This window comes from Cebus imitator, unplaced genomic scaffold, assembly GCF_001604975.1.
Source record: "Cebus imitator isolate Cc_AM_T3 unplaced genomic scaffold, Cebus_imitator-1.0 Scaffold190, whole genome shotgun sequence".
Taxonomy (NCBI): Eukaryota; Metazoa; Chordata; class Mammalia; order Primates; family Cebidae; genus Cebus; species Cebus imitator.
In genome coordinates this window covers 1944435-1958387 of record NW_016107505.1, presented here as the reverse complement: position 1 = coordinate 1958387, position 13953 = coordinate 1944435, and the positions used below count along the sequence as shown (strand labels likewise).

The 13953-nt window shown below is 35.8% G+C and overlaps 1 protein-coding gene across 1 annotated transcript in view; it reads left to right on the top strand.

Annotated features, from left to right (window-relative positions):
- Positions 1-13953, top strand: part of LOC108316687 (serine/threonine-protein kinase Nek1) — a 174516-nt gene that overhangs the window by 44776 nt on the left and 115787 nt on the right. Inside the window, exons 12-15 of the mRNA XM_017546660.2 lie at positions 8697-8756; positions 8989-9048; positions 9142-9192; positions 9325-9399. Coding sequence (XP_017402149.2) covers positions 8697-8756; positions 8989-9048; positions 9142-9192; positions 9325-9399 — 246 coding nt within the window. The remainder of the gene's footprint in view (positions 1-8696; positions 8757-8988; positions 9049-9141; positions 9193-9324; positions 9400-13953) is intronic.

Below are 13953 nucleotides of genomic sequence, written 5' to 3'. Positions count from 1 at the left end.
TTGTTTGTTTTTTTCTTGTAAATCTGCTTTAGTTCTTTGTACATTCTGGATATTAGCCCTTTGTCAGATGGGTAGATAGCAAAAATTTTTTCCCATTCCATTGGTTGCCAGTTCACTCTAATGATTGTTTCTTTTGCTGTGCAGAAACTCTTAAGCTTAATTAGGTCCCATTTGTCGATTTTGGCTTTTGCTGCCATTGCTTTTGGTATGTTAGTCATGAAGTCTTTGCCTATGCCTATTTCTTGAGTGGTATTGCCTAGGTTTTCTTCTAGGATTTTTATGGTGTTGGGTCATATGTTTAAATCTTTAATCCATCTGGAGTTAATATTAGTGTAAGATATAAGGAAGGTGTCCAGTTTCAGCTTTCTGCATATGGCTAGCCAGTTCTCCCAATACCATTTATTAAACAGGGAATCTTTTCTCCATTGCTTGTCTTTGTCAGGTTTGTCTAGGATCAGATGGTTGTAGATATGTGCCATTACTTCTGAGGCCTCTGTTCTGTTCCATTGGTCTATATCTCTATTTTGGTACCAGTACTGTGCTGTTTGGATTACTGTAGCCTTGTAGTATAGTTTCAAGTCAGGTAGTGTGATTCCTCCAGCTTTGTTCTTTTCGCTTATGATTGTCTTGGCTATGTGGGCTCTCTTTTGGTTCCATATGAAGTTTAAGGTGGTTTTTTACAGTTCTGTGAAGAAGTTCAATGGTAGCTTGATGGGGATAGCATTGAGTGTATAAATTACTTGGGGCAGTATGGCCATTTTCATGACATTGATTCTTCCGAACCATGAGCATGTAATGTTTTTCCATCTGTTTGTGTCCTCTCTTATTTCCTTAAGCAATGGTTTGTACTTCTCCTTGAAGAGGTCCTTCACATCCTTTGTTAGTTGTATTCCTAGGTATTTTATTCTCTTTGTAGCTATTGTGAATGGGAGTTCACTCATGATTTGGCTCTGTGTTTGTCTGTTACTGGTATATAGGAATGCTTATGATTTCTACACACTGATTTTTATCCTGAGACTTTGCTGAAGTTGCTTATCAGCTTAAGGAGATTTGGGACAGAGATGATGGGGTCTTCTAAATAGACAGTCATGTTGTCTGCAAATAGAGATAATTTGACTTCTTATTTTCCTAATTGAATACCCTTTATTTCTTTTTCTTGCCTGATTACTCTGGCTAGAATTTCCAGTACTGTATTGAATAGGAATGATGAGAGAGGGCACCCTTATCTAATGCCAGTTTTCAAAGGGATTGCTTCCAGTTTTTGCTATTTCAGTATGATGTTGGCTGTTGGTTTGTCATAAATAGCTTTTATTATTTTGAGATATGTTCCATCAATACCTAGTTTATTGAGAGTTTTTGGCAGAAAGCACTATACAATTTTGTCGAGGGCCTTCTCTGCATCTATCGAGATAATCGTGTGGTTTTTGTCTTTGGTTTTGTTTATGTGATGGATTACGTTTATAGATTAGCATATGTTGAACCAGCCTTGCGTCCCTGGCATGAAGTCTACTTGATTGTGATGGGTAAGCTTTTTGATGTGCTGTTGCAATCTGTTTGCCAGTATTTTATTGAATATTTTTGCATTGATGTTCATCATGGATATTGGCCTGAAGTTTTGTTTTTTATTTGTGTCTCTGCCAGGTTTTGATATCAGGTTGATGTTGGTCTCATAAAATGAGTTAGGGAGGATTCCCTCTTTTTGTGTTGTTTGGAATAGTTTCAGAAGGAATGGAACCAGTTCCTCTTTGTAGGTCTGGTAGAATTCGGCTGTGAACTTGTCTGGGCCTGGAATTTTTTTGGTTGGTAAGCTATTAATTGCTGCCTCAACCTCAGACCTTGTTATTGGTCTATTCAGGGATTCAGTTTCTTCCTGGTTTATTCTTGGGAGGATGTAAGTGTCCAGGAATTTATCCATTTCCTCCAGATTTACTGGTTTATGTGTATAGAGTTGTTTGTAGTAATCTTTGATGGTAGTTTGTATTTCTGTGGAATCGGTGGTCATATCCCCTTTATCATATTTTATTGCATCTATTAGATTCTTCTCTCTTTATTAGTTTGGCTAGTGTTCTATTTTGTTAATCTTTTCAAAAAAACAGCTCCTGGATTTATTGATTGTTTGAAGGGTTTTTTGTGTGTCTATCTCCTTCAGTTCTGCTCTGATTTTTGTTATTTCTTGCCTTCTGCTAGCTTTTGTGGGGTTTCTTTGGTTTGCTTTTTTGATTTTGCTCCTCTAGCTCTTTTCATTTTGACGATAGGGGGTCAATTTTAGATCTTTCCTCGATTCTCATATGGGCATCTGTTGCTATATATTTCCCTCTAGGTACTGCTTTAAATGTGTCCCAGAGGTTCTGGTACATTGTGCCTTCATTCTCATTGGTTTCTAAGAACATTTTTATTTCTGCCTTCATTTAATTGTTTATCCAGTCGTCATTCAAGAGCAAGTTGTTCAGTTTCCCTGTAGTTGTGCAGTTTTGAGTGAGTTTCTTAATCTGGAGTTCTAATTTGATTGCAGTGAGGTCTGAGAGATTGTTTGTTATGATTTCCGTTCTTTTGCATTTGCTGAGGAGTGGTTTACTTCCAATTATGTCGTCAGTTTTAGAGTAGGTGTAATGTGGTGCTGAGAAGAATGTATATTCTATAGATTTGGGGTGGAGAGTTCTGTAGGTGTCTACTAGTTCCACTTGGTCCAGATATGCGTTCAAGTCCTGGATATCCTTAATTTTCTGTCTCGTTGATCTAATATTGACAGTAGGGTGTTAGAGTCTCTCACTATTATTGTATGGGAGTCTAAGTCTCTTTGTAGGTCATTAAGAACTTGCTTTATATATCTGGGTGCCCCTGTCTTGGGTGCATATATATTTAGGATAGTTGGCTCTTGTTGCATTGATCCTTTTACCATTATATAATGCCCTTCTTTGTCTCTTTTGATCTTTGTTGATTTAAAGTCCGTTTTATCAGAGACTAGGATTGCAGTCCCTACTTTGCTGTCCATTTGCTTGGTAAATCTTCTATCCCTTTATTTTGAGTCTATGTGTGTCTTTGCATGTGAGATGGGTCTCCTGAATACTACAGCACACCAATGGATCTTGACTTTTTATCCAGTTTGCCAGTTTGTGTCTTTTCATTGGTGCATTTTGGCTGTTTACATTTAACGTTAATATTTTTATGTGTGAATTTCATCCTGCCATTTTTTTTTTACTGGCTGGTTGTTTTGCCCATTAGTTGTTGCAGTTTCTTCATTGCGTCATTGGTCTTTACAGTTTGGTACCTTTTTTGCAGTGGCTGATACTGGTTGTTCCTTTCCATGTTTAGTGCTTCTTTCAGAAGCTTTTGTAAGGTAGATCTGGTGGTGAAGAAATCTCTCAGCAATTGCTTGTCCCTAAAGGATTTTATTTCTCCTTCACTTATGAAGGAAGAGTTTGGCTGGATATGAGATTCTGGGTTGAAAGTTTTTTCTTTAAGGATGTTGAATATTGGCCCCCATTCTCTTCTGGCTTGTAGGGTTTCTGCTGAGAGATCCACTGTGAATCTGATGGGCTTCCCTTTGTGAGTGACCAAACCTTTCTCTCTGGCTGCGTTTAGTATTTTTTCCTTCATTTCAACCCTGGTGAGTCTGACGAGTATGTGCCTTGGGGTTGCTCTTCTTGATGAGTATCTTTGTTGGGGTCTCTGTATTTCCTGGATTTGAATGTTGGCCTGCCCTGCTAGGCTGGTGAAGTCCTCCTGGATAATATCCTGAAGAGCATTTTCCAGCTTGGATTCATTTTCCCTGTCATATTCAGGTACACATATCAAATGTAGATTAGGTCTTTCCACATAATCCCATATTTCTTGGAGGCTTTTTTCATTTCTTTTCACTTTTCTTTAATCTTGCCTTCTCATTTTATTTCATTGAGTTGATCTTCAATCTCTGATATCTTTTCTTCTGCTTGATCAATTCAGTTATTGACATTTGTGTATGCTTCGTGAAGTTCTTGTGCTATGTTTTTCAGCTCCATCAAGTCATTTACGTACTTCTCTAAGTTGGTTATTCTAGTTGGCATTTCATCTAACCTTTTTTCAAGGTTTTTAGTTTGTTTGCATTGGGTTAGAACATGTTCCTTTAGCTTGGAGAAGTTCGTTATACCCACCGTCTGAAGCCTGCTTCTGTGAATTGGTCAAACTCATACTCTATCCTGTTTTGTTCTCTTGCTGGTGAGGAGTTGTGATCCCTCGGAGGAGGAGAGACAGCCTGGTCTTTGATGATTGCATCCTTTTGTGCTGGTTTCATCCCATCTTTGTGGATTTATCTACCTTTGATCTTTGAAGTTGGTGATTCGAGATGGGGTGTCTGAGTGGACCTCCTTTCTGTTGATGTTGAAGCTATTTCTTTTTGTTTTTTAGTTTTCTTTCTAATAAGCCCCTCTGCTGTAGGACTGCTGGAGGTCCACTCCAGACCTTTCTTGCCTGGGAATCACCCATGCGGGCTGCAGCACAGCAAGTATTGCTGCCTGATCTTTTCTCTGGTAGCTTTGTCCCAGAAGGGTACCCACCAGTTGTCAGCCAGACCTCTCTTTTATGTGGTGTCTTTTTGGTTATGCAGGGGTCAGGAGGTCGCTTCACAAGGCAGTCTGTCCCTTGTTTGCCTGCAGGGGCGCTCCTGGGCTGCCATGGGCTCAGTCCAGCTGTTGTGTAAGCTTCCTCTGGGTTTTGTTTACACAGGTAAGATCAGCTATGGCGAAGCCTTTCCCCCCACCAAGCTGGATCTTCCTGGGTTGAGCTCAAACTGATGTGCTAGCTGCGAATCTCTTAAGCGAGAGGGCCCCAGTTTGCTGGTCTTTGTGAGGGTGGGTCCTGCCAAGCCATATTACGTGTCTCCCTGCTTTCAACTCCCCAGCTTTCTAGGGAGTGGGGAGTTCTGTCCCACAGGCACTGTCAGCACTGGTTTAAAACGTCCACCTAAATCTCTGCCAACCCATGGCAGCAGCCAGAGCTACCGCTCCGATCTGGTAGAAACTCGAGGCACTTTTCAGCCCGGTGGGGATCTCCTTATCTGTGGGTTGCAGAGGCAATGGGAGAAATGCAGTATCTGAACCGGAGTACCAGAGGGGAAGAGTCCTGGATCCTCTGTCCAACTGCACTTCCCGGTGGGGCAGCACCCCGCCCTGCCTTGGTTTGCCCTTCCTGGACTATGCCCACTGTCCAACCAGTCCCTTTGAAATGAACCTGGTACCTTGGTTGGAAATGCCGAGATCACTCTCCTTCTGCATCACTCTTTCTGGGATCTGCACTCCAGAGCTGTTCCTATTCGGCCATCGTGGCAGAAATCCTGTGTTTTTGTAATGATATTATGATTTTTATTTCTTGTACTTCAATAATAATGCCCCCAGAGGCCTCTGATAATGATTTTAAAGTGAGGGGTTGCTATCCATTAGTGTTGGCAAAAACATTCTAGTAGGCAAAGAGCAAGGAATTTTGTCTGTTTGTTTTCAAGTGATAGAAAGTAGCAGGGTCTGCTATACATAGTGAAGGTATTTTATGAAATGTAGGGGTGTGTACGTGTCTTCACTGAGTCCAGATCATTTCTTATTGTGGGTTACCTTTAGAGAAAGTTTGAAATCTAGTGTTCTTTAAATATTTCAGTATTGTTTTTATTTCATCAACTTTAGTGTCTTTTCTGGGGTAAGGTGGTAATGTAAATGGTTAGCTTAAATGAGAGTTGAATTTAAATAACTAGCCAAAATTAGAGGTTAGGAGTTAGGAACTAATAATACAGTGAGGGAGTGGGATAGTTCTGAGAACCCACCACTTGGGTTATTTTGTCAGAGAGTAAATGCATCATTTAGTTCATCATAAGAGTGAAATCAGGTGTGAGATTTAGCACCACTTACCCCATTGTTGCTATAGCTTTGAGTTAAAACATATTGTACCAATAAAATTGATTGGTTTATGCTCATTTAATTAAAATGCCAAAGCACATTATAAAACAGTAAATATTCTTATTTATAAGTTTATTAAGCCATTGCCTGGCATTACATATTTTAAATATCAGCATATTCCTGGCTCATACTCAGTAATATCTTCATTAAAGTAAAAAGGTTGTTCATTTGAAAGAAATACGCAGTTTAAATTATATCATTGCTTTCTAAAGCAGAAATATTAGTTATCCTTTTGAATTGTTTTCAGTGAAACTAAATTTTTGTGTCCCTTTTTAAGTTTTTAATATAATGTGAGACATTTATTTCAAAAATGATGTGAGGGTCATGTTTATTTTGTAGTATTCTCAATTTTCTTTTCAGGGTTAGAATTTTAGTGCGCATATGTTATGGTCATTCTACATAATTTAGAAAACTAAAGCAAAGGGCAGTATGTTTTATAACAATGACTTTGTTAAAATATAGCTGCTGTTAAAATGGAATTGTTAGTAGAGACAGCTTTTAATGATTTAATCAAATTCTAGATTATTTTGATAATAATCCAAAGGACCATCAAAATATTTTTCCCAAGTAATTTTTTTAAGTAATGTCTACTTTCCTTTCCATTGAAACTCGGTTTAGGTGAAAAATTGTACACTGTTCTTTTAAAATTACCTTTTCTAAGGTGGCTGAAAAATATAAACACTGGTAGGTGATAAATAACTTAAAATTTTCTATAAATTTTTACCTATTTTTGCATGTAGAATTGCATTTAGAATTGTTTGAAAAATCAGTCATGTATTAGGCTTAACCTTGATTACAAAATTGGGCAGTTAACACAGGGTAAAACAAAACTGTAGATCACTTATAAGAACAGATACAGAAATCCTAAAAAAAAAAAAAAGGATTTTAAAAAGGGAAAATTAGGCAGCTTATCAAAAAATAATGTAATAATTCTCAAATAGGATTTATTGCATTAATACAGGGACATTTCAACAGTAGAAAACCGATTACTGTAATTTTACTACACTAGCAGGTTAGAAAACAAAATCATATAAAAATCATCTCAGTAGATGCTGAAAATTGGGTGAAACTTAACACTAACTTTTAAAACGTGTGATTCAAGAAACAGAAGGTTAAGTTCTTAATACAGTATGTGTACACACCTGAAACTTATGGTAGGCTTTATACATAATGATGAAACATTGGAAGCATTATCGTTAAAGTTAGAAACAAGACAGAGGGATTTGCTGCCATTGCCATTGTTTAATTGTGCCAGAGGTTCTAGCTAGAGCAATTGAAAAGAAAGAAATGTAAATATTGGAAGAGAAGAGAAAACATAGACATCATATTTATATTTGATGTGATTACCTGCCTAGAAAATCTCGGTGAAGCAGCATTAAACTATTAGTTCAATAAAGTGGCCTGATGGAAGCCCAATGTAAAAAATAAGTGATTAGAAAATGAAATGGAAAGAAATAGCCATAAATCCCCCAGATACTTTTTATTTTTATTCTTTTTTTTTTTTTTTTTTTTTTTTTTTTTTTTTTTTTTTTTTTTTTTTTTTTTTTTTTTTTTTTTTTTTTTTTTTTTTTTTTTTTGNTTTTTTTTTTTTTTTTTTTTTTTTTTTTTTTTTTTTTGAGACAGGGTCTTGCTCTGTCACTTAGGCTGGAGTATAGTGATGTGATCATAGCTCACTGTCACCTCTACTCCTAGGCGCAAGAGATCCTTCCACCTCGGCCTCCTGGGTAGCTGGGACAACAGCTGTGGGCCACATGGCTGGCTAATTTTTAAAATTTTTTTGTAGTGATAGGGACTCACTATGTTATCCAGGCTGGTCTCAAATTCCTAGACTCAAGCAATCCTCCTGCCTTGGCCCCCCAAAGTGCTACAGTTATAGATATGAGCTACCACACAAGCCCCTGCCCCCAGATAGTTTAGAATAGACCTAATGAGTAAAGTATAAGATAATTGTGGAAGAAAGGAATCAAAATTAATAGAATGCTATATATTCATGAAGAAAACAGATGTAGATACAAATAATAACATAAATGAATCTTGAAAACAATGTTGAGCAAAAGCAGGATACCAAAGAATATATATTTTATGATTCCATTAACAACCCCAAAGTTAGATAAACAGTATATAAAAGAAATGTAAATATCTAATATACACCATTTTGCATTTCATCCATGTAACCAAAAACCACTTGAACCCCTAAAGCTATTGAAATTTTAAAAATTAAAGTCATTTTTCCACCTAGTAACACCTTAATATTACATGTATGTAAAAATCAGTTAAAGTTATTCTCTATATACTTGAACTGTATATGTATCTAAATACATAAAATAATGTCTAAAAGGCACTAATGAAAGTATTAACAGTCATTACCTTTGGAGGTGGGAGCAAAATAGACCATAAATTTTTTATCTTGTTTGAATTTTATATACTGAATATATATAGTGTAATTTTTTTTTAAAATTATCATGGGCTTTTGAAATGCTATTCTATCATAATATTAGAAAACTTAAAGTTAACATGCATATCTGAACATACAACTGTTTAGTTGATCATTGGGTAAGGACCCTTTTCCACATTTTCTTTTAATCTAATGTTTCTGTTTGTTTAACAGACAGCATGTCAGACTACAGTGTTTTCTGTTTTTAAAGATAATGTAATTTGGGAGAGAGTTATGGAAGTATGGGCTTTACCTTTTTCTTGTTTTAAATTTCTGTTAATTTGGGATTCTCAAATAAGTGCCTCAAAATCTTTATTTAATTTGTAGTTTTACTTTTTGTCCAGGCCCATCAAACTCCAGAGAAGAGAGTGAATACTGGAGAAGAAAGGAGGAAAATGTCTGAGGTATACAGGCATCTGTCTGGTTATTTTAAAGCTTTGCAAAAATAATTTCTAAAAAGAAACAAAATCTTACTATAAAGCCTCCAAACCTCTCCTTATTTCTTTCAAATACTTGTAACTTCTTTTTTTAAAAAACCTCACTGAACATACCTCTGTCATTGGTGTACTAACTTTCCTAATGAAACTAGAAAAAGTAGGAATTACTATTGATAAAAATGTTCTTTTTTTATTTAAGGAAGCAGCAAGAAAGAGAAGGCTGGATTGTATTGAAAAAGAAAAGAAACAAAAAGATCAGGTAGTTTTTTGCTCTTGTTTTTCTACCTTTGGCAAGTTGTAAGCGATAATAGGTCCAAGAGTTGTAAGAAGTTTGTCTTTAAAATTGTTACAGATTATTAGTTTAATGAAGGCTGAACAAATGAAAAGGCAAGAAAAGGAAAAGGTAAGAGGCTAATCTATTAAATACAATTTTTTCTTAAAGAATGTACTGATTTTTAGTTTATTGCTAAATGTATTACATGTATTTTTTATTAAGTACTTGAAATGGTGTTTTGTATATTTCTTTTCCCCAAAGTTGGAGAGAATAAATAGGGCCAGGGAACAAGGATGGAGAAATGTACTAAGTGCTGGTGGAAGTGGTGAAGTCAAGGTAGGCATTTTATACCAATATGGTTATTCTACTGTTTTTCTCTCCAGTTTCACCTTGTGCTTTAAAATGCGTGTACCTGGGATTTTCTTTCTTACCATAGTGTACAGTTAATTTTTACCTAGAATTCTTCAGCATTTATTATGAGTTCTTAGCTTTCCTGCATGTATCTGATATGTAACTTTATCAATAGTATTGATAACTAACTTATCAATAGTATTGATAACTGTTATGTGACTACACTTAAAATTGCTTTAAAAGTTTTTTTGTGAAGACTGTGATGATATTCCAGTCAGGAATTTTTAAAAATTATACACAATTTGTGATGCTGCATCCTAAAATCCTTCCTTAATTTCGTGTAGCCTTAAAGGTGAAGTTCTCAGAAGACATTTCTTAATCTGATCCCTGCTGTCTCTCCAGCTTCATCTCCATCCATTCCCTGCCACACACTTAATGCTCTGTTCATGCTGAAATGAAGATCATGTTTGTAGTTTCATTACAGTGTGTAGTCTGCTGAATCTCTTTGTCTTTGCACTTGTGTTTCCCTTTACTTAATGGCACTCCTCCATCCCTCCTCACCCTTACCCCCCACCTCCATCCATTTACCTAAATAACCACTTACCTAGATAAGTTAATCCAAACATTCCCTCTGGGTAGAGCCACATTATATAACCTTGGGCACATTACTTAACTTTCCTGAACTTTGGCTTCTTGATTTAAAAAAAAAAGTTTTTTCTGAGAATAGTGCCTGGAACTTGTCTGGCAAGGGCTTCTATAGTAATTTCCCTTTCCTTTCTTTGTTCTGCCAGTCTGAATCTTTTACTTCCTCTTTTGCTCATACAGCATCCTACACATATCTCCATCTCTAGTAGTTAGAATTCTAAGATGGTCTCCAAGATCCTTGACCCCCAGTATACACACCCTGTAGTATTCCGTTCCCTTGAGTGTTAGTGGTACCTGTAAATATTGTGGTGTAGCAGCTCACTTGATTAGGTTGTGTTATATGGCAAGTGGTGATGGATGGTCCCTCCCAGGATTACATTAACAGACAACACTCCTTCATAGCAGGCTAGAAGGGGAAAAGAAATTAGAGAGATATAATTCTGCTCGCCTGGAAGATAGTAAACATTCTCATGGCAAAATAGTAGAGATGACCTCTACAAGTGGTGGTCTCTGATGGGCAACTAGCAAGAAAATTGTAGTCCTAGTCATATAGCTGCAAAGAAATTAATTCTGCCAAGAACCAGTTAACTTGGAAGAGATCCCAAGTCTCAGTTGAGGATTGTGGCCCTGGCTGACACCTTGGTTTCTGCCTGGTAAGATCCTGAGGAGGGGACTCAGCCAAATGCACCCAGACTCCTGAGCCAGGGGAACTGAGATTCTAAATAGGTATTGTTTTAAGCTGTTAGATTTGTGATAATTGATTATACAGCAATAGAAGATGAATGAATAATTTGTGTCACTGAATAAACTAAGTTAATACATCTTTATAAGTTTCAACCATCTATACCCATTAATCCTGATATTTAGATGTACAATAGATACTTGACAAATTGGATCGATTACAGTGCTTGTTTTTTCCCCGAAAGTTATAATTTGAATAGAAGTTTGCCTTGTTTTATCTGGACATACACATTCTATCCTGGATTTATAGATTTATTTTTTAGTCTCTTGAGACGCAGAAGTTTTTCACATCAAATTAATAATTCATTAGAGTAACATTTTCCGAATTTGTGTTAATATAGATTATACAGTGTTTTTAGTAACATAATTTTAACTAACTGCCTCCTGAATGGTCAGGAATGACTCAGAATGTGGTCCATCCTAAAATAACTAACCTCATATCTTATCTGATTGGAAAAAGCAAGCTTACCACATTGTACGCCTTCAAGCATTTTTTTAATCAAGTCCATGATTAGCATTGAAGTTTTGATGATTTTTTTTCTTCTCCCATTGTACATACCTTTTGTGTAATAAAATGCTTTTTCCTGTGATGTCTAATATAGCATTAGTCAGTTTTATTAATGTTGTTTGATAACTGAGACAATTTTCAATAGTTAGATAATGTGTGCTGAATAGATTTGTGTCACTTTATAAACTTCTGTAATGCTTTCATTGAGGATTAATAAAACAATTTATTTTCCATGATTTAAAGGAAATTCTTGGTTTCTATATTCCTCATTGAGTTTGAAATATTTTAACTTGTTAGGCTGTTTGATTTCTACATAGTTGATAAGGACCTGGAGGCTCAATATTACAAGAATAAAATTAAGGAGATCACCAAAATAAAGACAAAGCAAAACTAAAACTAAAGGAAGTATTTTAAAACTAATACTATTATTACATACTTCTAAATAAGAGTCATTATTATTCACAGTATAAATATCCAATATAAATGTTTTTGATTATTTAGTATCTGCAAAATCTGGAACTTCTTTGTTTTATCTACTTTTAATGTGTCTTTTATGAATGTGTTTTAAGAAAAATGATGTAGTCCACATTTATGGTGATCATAATATGGAGGAAGTGTATCTTTTGTTTGAAAAGCTATTGGAATACCATTCGGCAGTAAAAGAATCACCTGTTTATACATGCAGCAGCATGGATCAGTCTTAAAAACTTATGAGTAAAAGAGACCAGATAAAAGAGTACATATTTATTATTTCATTTATATGATATTATAGGAGAGGCGAATCCAACCTGTAGTGACAGAAAGCAGATTAGTGGTTGCTGGCAGTGGGATCATTTACTGCAAAGGAATACAGGGAACTTTCTGGGGTAATGGATATGCTTTTGCTTGTGGTAGTGGTTACATGAGTGCATACATTTGTCAGAATTCATTAACCCTTGCTTATAATTGGTGAATTTTTATCGTATATAAATTATGTCTCAAACATATTGCATCAGCATTCTAGTATAGTATTTTTGACATTAATTTGAGTATGAGCATCTTCTGAGATGTTTACATGCCTTTGTTTTTGCTAAAAAGAAATGGAACACTCAGTCAAATTAAGGTGATCCTAGCATTGGACTAAACTCAAAAATTAACCAGTTTTGCAGGAAATCTGACCACTTTATAACAGAATTCTGATTCTTGACTTCATATGTACATTTTGAGGATGTATGTAAGGACCACCTTGATGGAGTTTTCTGTTCTAGCAGTTTTCATCACTTGTTATTTGAACATCTTTAATCAATTATATTTATCATGTACTGATTCCTTTTTAATCATGCTTGCTTATAAAATAGTGTGCAGCTTATAAAATATTAAAACAACTTTTACTGGGTTACACTGAAGTTTCTTTTATTGGATTCTGATATTTTTCTTTGTTTCTTTTATTATTATTTTGAGACAGGATCTCACTCTGTCACCCATTGGTGGAATCACAGCTCTCTGTAGTCTTGACCTCCTGAGCTCAGATGATCTTCCCATCTCAGCCTCCTGAGTAGCTGGGACTACAGACACATGCCACTGTGCCCAGCTAATTTTTTGTATTTGTTGGGATGGAGTTTTGCCAAGTCGCCCAGGCTAGTCTTGAACTCCTGAGCTCAAGCAGTCCACCCACCTTGGCCTTCCAGAGTGCTGAGATTACAGGCATGTGCCACCCGCGCCTGGCCTTTGTTTCTTTTTTTAACCAGACATTTTCCTTAAGATGTTAGCACCTGGAAGTTTCCCATTTTTCACTCTCAGTATTGTGGCTTCTGTTCTCATCACTTCACACTCTCACAAAATGGTTTTTTAAAGGCATCCATCCACTCAGCCTTAGTCATATCTGGTGGTCTTATTCTCAGATAAAGTTCAAATAAGCTGACCTTTGCATTTGAAGTTACTGATTTCCTTTTCTCAATGAAATTCTTCCACCGTGACTTCCGTAGCATTATACAGTTTTTATTTAATTTTACTCTTATCCTTTTCTGGCATCTCTATTTTTTTTTGCTGTGAGTTTTCCATGTGGATGAGTTCTTATGTCTCTGTGGTTGAGTCTTTAAGTCTTTGCCTTTATTCTTTGTCGTTCCTACAGAGAGTCCAGACTTCCTTCAGCATGTAGTTTTCATTGACTGGCTTTCTTTACTTCTAGGCTTCTTGGCTTGGTGTCAGGGCAGCAACATCCTTCTAATTAATTCCTCTGCCTTACTTTCTTATTTCTGCTTACCATGCATAATATTGACTTATTGACCTTTCAAACTCTTTCGATATGCTACTGCTGCTAGAAACTTTTTAAATGCTTTCTATTGTTCTTTATTATTTGAACACAAACACCCAAGGCTGATAGCATTTACCTATACCAAGCGTTTATAGCCAAACTTGATACTCCTTATTTCCCTTCCTTCTGTTTGTAATCATACTTCTTTTCTCCTCCACCTTCCATACCTAAGTATATACTTATTTGGCTTATTTTTACTTTAATGCCTTGGCTCATATTTACTCTCCTTACATTGCTATTGAGACCAGATTAAATAGTATCTTTCTGCAAGGCCTTTTTTCTAAATAAAGATTTTACTGTTGATTTTTTTTTTTTTTTTTTTTTTTTTTTTTTTTTTTTTTTTTTTTTTTTT